At 34.7% G+C, this 9327-nt stretch overlaps 1 protein-coding gene across 1 annotated transcript; it reads left to right on the forward strand.

The window, feature by feature from the left end:
• The first annotated feature begins 882 nt into the window (after positions 1–882).
• Positions 883–5384, forward strand: LOC116418032. Its single transcript, XM_031933212.1, has 7 exons — positions 883–940; positions 1499–1888; positions 2176–2361; positions 2545–2929; positions 3010–3148; positions 3226–5161; positions 5263–5384. Exons 1-7 carry the CDS (start codon positions 883–885, stop codon positions 5382–5384), a joined length of 3216 nt encoding a protein of 1071 aa, XP_031789072.1.
• The last annotated feature ends 3943 nt before the right edge of the window (positions 5385–9327 follow it).

Below are 9327 nucleotides of genomic sequence, written 5' to 3' on the forward strand. Positions count from 1 at the left end.
TTAAAAAAAAAAAAAAATAAAGCTATGAATTGGTAGCGATTTTTTAGAGCTAAGAAAGAATTTAAACATAGTTTTTTTTTTTATCTTATTTTTCTTTATTTCCAATATAAACATGTACATACATTATTTTTTTAGAAATATTATCTATTTCATCTTGACCAAATGTCGATTCTAAATAATTTAGCAGCCAAGCTCTTATTGCTACAACATTATGAATAGCGCACATAGGTTTTCTCCTAATGCAGAGAGCATGGTTAAAACAAAAGTAGTGGCTTTCACTAGTTATTTCTTCAAGAGGTGGACATCCCAAGTCTTCAACATTTGTAATGGATCTGCAAAGTATCAGATAAAATTAAAGATAAGTATCAAAACGATTCAAAATAATTAACTTACATGTTTGGCAAAATATTTTTCATCCATCGGGCTTTCTGTTGTCCCTTTATGAATATTTTTTCGACTCCTTGTGTACAGATCTGCAAGATTCGATAAAGACGATGATATGGAATATCGCCAGAGTTCCACGCTATTCCATGATGACTCTTTTCCAACCATTGAGACATGCATTTTTCCTCTTCTGTCAGTTCTTCCCAAGCCATTGGAGGTTTGAAAAGATATGCGGTCGGTAAGGCAGTTTTCCTCAAATTAAGGAAACTTATTTCTTTGAAAATAAAAGTATCGTCTGCAATTCTCTGAAATCCTTGAATGTCGCAGATATAAGCATTTTCTTCATCACATTGCAGGATAGTATTTCTAAACAACAAATCGTAGTCACGTGTTCTTTCCATCTTTTCAGCTTTGTAGACAGTTTAGCAAGAAGTGATCTCGCGAGGTTCCAGCATCCACGTTTTATAATATGAAACTCCGCCTTTCACTCTTCCAGAAATGGATACTCAAAACAAATGCATAGCCCTCATTTGTTGGGCTCAAAAGATGATTTTTGGTTGGTTTAAAAGGAAAAAAATTCATCCCTTCTCTAGAAAATTTTCCTCCTCTTAGTCTCATAATCTTCTAGGATTGGATGATGGAAAAATGTGTACTCCTTATTGGAAGAAAATTCATCCCTTCCCGAGAAAATCTTTCTCCTCTCTCCTCAGCAGCGAGATCTTCCACCTCTTCTTATGATGATTTCAGCTTTAAAAGAGAGAAATTTCTCTTAGACGAGCACAGTTCATCTGACGCAGTCGGCAAAAAAAAAATTCAGTCTCAATTTTGTGCAAGATTACTAGTGACACTCTAGTGAAAAAAACAGTAAAAATGGCTTCGATTGATCTTATCGAACGTCTTGTACAAGTGCTTCGCGATACTGTACAAAATGTGGATCAAATGAGCGTCAATGATATTCATTATTGATTAGATATGTGTAATTCTACTATTAATGAATTAAACGAAAAAATTTCTAAATCCAATCTCACGAGAGGAGAAAAACAGAAATGTCAAACTTGTTTGACGCATCTTTCGTGTGTGCAAGTAGAATTTGAACATCGTCTTCATCGAGGAGGTAGTTTGCATGCTGAAGAAGCAGAAGCTAGAGTTGAGTGGCGTGATGTGCAATCAGCCTTCCAAAATCGAATCAGGACAGGTGTGGTTGTTAACATAAAACATGTGGATATATTGAGTTTTTTTAATGATGCACTGAAGCTCTTCAAAGATAAGACACAAGCATGTTTAGAAGAATATAATGTGGTGAAAATCAATTCGGATTTTATTTCAGAATTTACAATGCAAAAAAATGGTGAAGAAACGACAGATATTAAATATTTTACGAGTGAGAGTGCTACAGTATACATGTCAACAGATTTAGAGAAATGGTTTACAGACAATATTAAAGAGCCCATTCTTTCGCAATTAGAAGAATTTCAAGAAAAGGATTCAGGCTGGACACTGAAGAGTATTATAAGTTTATGTATAAATATGAAAAAATATTCTCCAATTAAGGGAAGTTCTTATATTCCTCTTCCAAAGTTTATTGAAAATAAAAAGCATGTGTTAACGTTCATAATAACGACAATCAGTGTTTCAAGTATGCTGTTCTTTCATCATTATATCCAAGTAACAAAAATGCTAGTAGAGTTAATCAGTATCGATTGCATGAAAATGAATTAAATTTTGCTGGTATAGAATTCCCAGTAAAACTTAAAAGTATTCCGAAATTTGAAAAACTGAATAATATTTCAGTAAATGTATACATGCTTAGAAAGTATGGCCACAAATTCGAAGTAACACCTTGTCATATTACGACAGAGAAGAAGGAAAAACATGCAAACCTTCTCATCATTCAAGATTTTTATATAGATGAGCATGAAGAAAATAATCGTGCTGATGAAGGTGACATGCCTAAATATCATTACGTTTGGATAAAAAGTATGTCTCGACTTTTGAGTTCTCAAGTGTCTAAAACTCATTTAAAATCTTACCATTGTGAAAGGTGTTTACAAATATTTTATACCGAGGAAAGATTGAAAATTCATGAAAGCGATTGTAAAAATTTAAATAATTGTCGAATAAATTTACCTGATTGTAAGAATAATATTCTCAAATTCGAAGATTACAGTAAGAGTGAAAAGGTTCCTTTTGTTATTTATGCGGATTTTGAATGTTTATTGAAACCTACTGAGAATGAGAATGCTTTCCAACTTCACGAAGCATACAGCATAGGATACTTCATAAAATGCAGTTTTGATGATAGCTTATCTGGCTATAGATCATACAGAAGAAAAAATGAAGAAGAAGAGACAGCTGCAGCATGGTTTGTTCAAGAATTAAAGTCAATTGGTGAAAAAATTGACGTACTCTACAAGAATCCAAAACCAATGAGACTTACAGATTTAGAGGAAATATCTTTTCGGAGATCATCAACTTGTCATATATGTCGGAAACCATTCACTAGTGAAGAACTTGCTGTACGAGACCATTGTCATCTCACAGGGCGGTAAGATTTCCTTCTCGATTATATTCGAAATAAAGTAAACGAAATTTTGTAATTCTAAGATAGATTTTCTTCTTCTTCAGTTTCAGAGGTGCAACTCACAATTCTTGTAATTTGGATTATAAGGATTCAAGATTCATTCCTGTGGTTTTTCATAACCTCAATTACGACACTCATTTTATTTTAAAGGAGATTGCTACTTCTACGTTGATGAGAGGACGAGTAAATTTAATACCTCACAATAAGGAGAAATATATTTCTTTTACAAAATACGTGGATGGCTGCAACATTAGTTTTAGATTCATAGATTCTTGGCGTTTTCTACCTTCATCATTGGAAAAGCTTGCATCATATCTGAAAAAGTACCAATAGCAGTAAAGGAATTTCGATCAGATGGACTTACAGATGAAAAGATAGATCTCCTTCGACGAAAAGGTGTATTTCCATATGATTTTGTAAATGGATTAGATAAGTTGACGACTACAAAATTGCCAGAAAAGAATGATTTTTATAATAAGCTAACAGATTCTCAAATTGCTGAAGAAGACTATAAGCATGCTGTCCAAGTTTGGAATAAGTTCAATATTAGTACGTTGGGAGAATATTCAGATCTTTATCTGAAAACTGATGTTTTACTATTGGCCGATGTTTTCGAGAGTTTTCGAGAAACATCTCTTAAAGCCTATGATTTATGTCCCGCTCACTTTTATACGACTCCTGGACTAACTTTTTCAGCAGCTTTAAAAATGACAAAGGTAGAATTGGAGCTTCTTACAGATATTGACATGCTAATGTTTATCGAATCGGGCATTCGAGGTGGAATAAGTCAGTGTTGTAATCGATATGCCAAGGCAAATAATCCATATATGGGTTCTTCATACGATAAGGATCAGAAAACAAAGACTCTCTTATATTTTGATATCAACAATCTTTATGGATGGGCAATGGTACAGCCTTTACCAGTTGGAAAATTTGAATGGATTGATTATGAGAAAAATCCAAGTTTTTTCAATACACCACCAGATTCTGATATAGGCTATTTTGCTGAAGTTGACTTGGAGTATCCTGAAGAAATACATGATGATCATAGGGATTTACCTTTTTGCGCAGAACATCTTGCACCACCTGGTTCAAAGCAGAAGAAACTTCTCACGACTTTGAATGACAAGAAAAGGTATGTCATTCATTATCGAGCACTTAAGCAGGTCTTAGATAATGGACTTCGATTAAAAAAGGTGCATAGGATTTTGAGTTTTGAGCAGAGGGCGTGGCTCAAACCATATGTTGAATTTAACACAGAAAAGCGAAAGCAAGCAAAGAATGAGTTTGAAAAACTCTTCTACAAATTGTTAATTAATGCAGTCTATGGAAAGTGTATTGAACGAGAGCGGAAACGTGTAGATGTGCGATTAGTAAATAAATTTACAGGCAGATACGGAGCAGAAGCACGCATAGCTCTACCAAATTTTCACAGTTGTGCAATCTTCGATGAAAATTTGGTTGCCATACAGCTGAAGAGGACAAGTATTACAATCAAAAAACCAATATACGTTGGTCTCTCAATTCTAGATTTGTCAAAAACATTAGTATATGATTTTCATTATTCATATATGAAAAAGCGAGTTGGAGAAAAATGCGAACTCCTGTATACGGATACTGATAGTTTAATATATGAAGTTGAGGATATAGATATGTATCAAATAATGAAAGAAGATGTACATAAATTTGATACTTCTGATTATGATGAAAATAATCAGTTTGGAATTCCACGTGTTAATAAAAAAGTTCCTGGATTGATGAAAGACGAATGCTGTGGTAAGATTATGACAGAATTCATTGGTTTAAGAAGCAAAATGTACAGTATTTTGATTAATGGAGCCGCGACAGTGAAAAAAGCTAAAGGTATAAAATCTAGTGTTGTAAAAAAATCAATCACGTTTGAAGATTATCGAAAATGCCTTCAGGATCTTGTTATTATAAAACGTGAGCAGTGTAATATTCGTTCAAAATTACACATTGTGCATACTGAAAAACAGGAAAAAATTGCTCTAAGTCCACACGATGATAAAAGATTCTTATTGCCTCATAGTACTGACACTTTGCCTTGGGGACATTACAAAATTATGGAAGAACAGATGGCGCAAGCTGCTATGCAAGTAGAGGGAGATGCGGTGGAGGGGATTGTGGTGGAGGAGAGGGGCAACAATGGCGAAGGACGAAAAAGAGAGGGAGAAAGTGAGTGGGGCATGAAGCAACCAATGAGAATGCTTCGCGGGTGGGGATGACACTTTATGCTGATGGAGGGGAACCAATCAAGATTGAATATGATGTTTTAGAGGAGTTTATGCACGAGTGGGATCCATCATTGGATAGGTTAGGAACTGAACAAGGAGTGAGAAATGATATATTACTAGAGGCTATGGAAGGGGCAGAAATTGTGGTGGAACGGGCTATATGAATGGATGAAACACGATGAAGAGCACATTCGAGAAATCGAAGCGAACAACCAACCTTGTGCAAAGAGACCAAGACTCACCTAACTCTAAAATAAGTAAGTTCTATTTCTTAGTTCTCTCTCTCTCTAAATTCTCACCTACAAGTCATTTTTCACTAACTTTCATTCTTATTTTCACTTTCAGAATGGATCTATCTGCACTCAACAAGATTGCTGAGCGCGAGTTCTTGCCTAAGAAGAAAGTCACGGACTTGGAAAAAGATCATGAGTACATGGTGACTGCACTCAAGGAAGTAAAGACGAGATTCGGCACAAAGATCGTGGCTGAGATCGATGACAGCTTTCAAATATTTCTGCCCGGGAAGATCTCATCAGCAATCTGAAAGATCAAGAATTTTCAATAATCTCTCTAACACAGCAAATAAACTTAGTTTATTTATAACATATCAGGGTGGAACTTCTTTTAAGTTCACCACATGCTAAAATAATGAAATACAAAGACTGATAATTGTTAAATACTATTTATTTATTTCTTCAAACTTGTGTGCAATTTACATGAATAAATACATTATTAAATATAATAACAATTGCTTTCTTATTTATTTAACCTTCAATAATTTATACAATCTCATTTTATCTATCCAACTATTATGCTCGTCACTAAAACCTAACCATTTAACATATACGCGTTTTCCATTTTTCTTTAAAACTTTTTCTACTAAATAAATTTCTGGATACATAGTTTTATGAATTTCCGTTTCATAAAAGCCACCAGAGACGGGTTTATCATAATAATCTTTGAGGTGGTAAGTTACTGGATCTGTTTTTATAACTCGCGTTATTGTGAAAATTTCTGTTGACCAGTTTGGCGTATAACCTTTTTCAAAAACATTTTTTATCCTACTTATTCGTACTTTATCTCCTACTTTAAATTTAGGTTTTTTCACTGGCGACTTTTCATTTGGAAAATGTCTCTTGACATCTCGCTCATTTGCCAGTGTAACATTTTCAGGCTCGATTCCTGTTGTCCGATGTTTTCTCGAATGTATGCTTTGAGCAAGTTAGGTAGAATATCCAACCATTTATAGCTTCCTTGTTTGCTGAATTCTGTCCACATTGCATTTTTTAACGTTCTATTGAATCGTTCGCATATACTTGCATGAAGATTACTATGCGAAGAGTATAAGTGTATATTGTGCTTTTTCATAAGTTTTGAAAAATTGAATTGTAAAATTCTTTTCCTTGGTCAGTTTGTAGATTCTTCGGTACTCGTCCTTCTTTCAGTATTGACTTCATAGCTGTAGTAACATCATTACTACTCTTGACTTGACTGGCACGGCCCATGCATACTTTGAAAATATATCTATGACAGTGAGTAAGTAATGAAACCTTTATTCTCTTTAGAATATGGTATCATTTCTACAAGATCCGCTTGCCAAGTCTCATCTATTCCACGTATGTCATATTTTCTTCTCTTGTATCGCCGACGTGCTGGCTTGTGCAGCTCTTCAGCTACTCTTTGACGTTCCATCATCGTTTACAGTAGATGAAAATCCATCTGGAAATTCGTCTATACGAACTTTTAATTGTTATTCACTTCTTCAATGATATAATCAATGCCAGAGTAATTGCGAAGAGTTGTACTATAAAGATAACGCAATTTTGTATTCACTTCCAATTGCTGTTTTTCACTTGCTGCTTATATTCTTCTATAACTTCACCAATTCCAGCAATTTTAGCAGCTATATAATTTATTTCAGTTTGTAGAATAACTTTCAGTGAGTGCAAGGTGATTGCATCGTTTGGGTGATTGGCTGTCCTAGGTTGCAAAGTCGCTTATTTCTAAATCAAAATCACCGTCCGGTGTAAAATTGAAACCGATGCCTGGAGGACCGCGACTCACTTGCGAGCCCTCAAGTTTTCTTCCAAACATCGAGACTCATGGTAGTACTGATGCGAAGAAGAAAGTTGCATGTCAATATATATGCCCAGCTTCGCGTAATTCCTCAATAATCGACTGGATTTCATTGACGTGATTATTATTTCCAGCTGATTGTTCGGCAATCAATAATCGAGTCTCTCAGTAAGCTCGTTTGGATCATCCCAATAGACGAGATCAATGGAAGAATTTTCTTAGCTATTTTATATTTAGGTATAAGTCCTCCTCCGCTGCTGTTTACATTCTTTTACGTGGAGTGCTGCGGAACATTGGTGCTAAAACATTCTTATATTATTACTTCTCGACATTCGTATAGATTCATCTTTGCTGAATTTTTTCCGATGAGCATTTGTTGCTTCCAATATCTTGCGATAATTTGCACGATCTGCTGAACTTAAAGAAGATCATCCGGATATTTTTAAATAGTAATTCCATTAGTCCATTCGTTTTAGGATAACTTTCATTTCTGACTTTGACATATTATCATCAAATTCAATTTCTGAATCACCAATCATATACACTTCATCAACCTTTCGCACTCCGTATATATTATCAATGGTTCTACGGCTTTATCTAGCATTGATAAAAAGTCTTCAGCTGATTCATTTTTTCCACTCGCGGATTTAAATGTAGAATTGGTTATTGTGTTAAAAACATCATCATTATTATCATTATCATTATCATCATAATCATAAACGGTATAATCCATTAAACTCGATCGATCGATTCTCATTCGTTTTTTTTTTACTGTTGTTTTGATCCAAAATGTATTGGATGGTTGCTGTAGTGGGCTTTCACTTTTCATCTCAACAAGTTTCTCAAGTGGTGTGATGACTGGTTTTAGAGTATCACCGATACTTTTCAAAATCATCTTTCTCCTGTTTAATAAAGTGTATTTTTCTTAATAGCCTCACGAGCTCGCAAGAGCTCACTAAGAACATTCTCTCTTTAGTGAAGTCTGACATGCTTACGTGGCGATGTCTACAACTGAACTGTAAGTTAGAGACTCATAATTCCTTTTTTATTGCAAAACAGTCAAATCCTTTTCTGTATCTACCCTCATTCATCGGTCGATCTTTGTCAATACGATGAATCCATATCTATGATTCTTCCAACATTCAGAACAAAGATTCCGAAATTCGTTGAAAGTTAAATCGGTATTCACATGATCTTCATAGATATGTTTAAGATTTACATCATCTTGTCGATAATTACTAACAATTGACATTATCTCTAATGAGATGTTTTCCTATATGAGCATAAGATTGACATAGATAGAAGCTATCTACACTCTTATGTCTTCCCATACAGAAGAATGCTCTAACATTATCCTGCTTCTCACATGCCACATCATCAAAAATCATTATTGAATTTGGAAGGGCTTCATCTGGAGATACTACAGATTCATGCTCACTGAACGGAAGATATGATACTCCATCAATCGGATCCAGAACACTTTTGAGAAATTGATACTTTGGCTGATTCAAGGATTTAGAGTATACATACAAATTTTCAAACCTAAGACCATTGGGATGTGTTATTAAAGCCAATAAACTATTTGTTTTTCCACAGTTCGATGGGCCGCAGAAACTGCTCGTATACTATCTGGTAGTATTCCCATGACGCTTTTTCTCTTCTCTTTTCCAAAATCAAAATTTGTCACGGGGAGTTTGACGTTCTGCTCGGTAAAATCCATGTTCACTCAACAGAGTCAAATATAACATTGAGCTCTCGAAATATAAACGCTCGTTTTATATCATGAATGTCAGTTGTGAATCAACACTCGAAGAGAGATGATCATACACAAATCTCAGAAACAGCCGAAAGGCTATGGATTGCTTGATAAAGTTATCAATAACTTACCTGTTGAAATGCATCTTCCTGGATATCAATACTGCGGTCCCGGAACCAAATTGAAAAAGCGAATGAAAGAGGAGATCCTGGCATTAATCCGCTTGATCAGGCCTTGTAAAAACACGACATAGCTTTACTCCGATAAAAACGGAG

This window comes from Nasonia vitripennis (genome assembly GCF_009193385.2).
Source record: "Nasonia vitripennis strain AsymCx chromosome PSR unlocalized genomic scaffold, Nvit_psr_1.1 chrPSR_random0043, whole genome shotgun sequence".
NCBI lineage: Eukaryota > Metazoa > Arthropoda > Insecta > Hymenoptera > Pteromalidae > Nasonia > Nasonia vitripennis.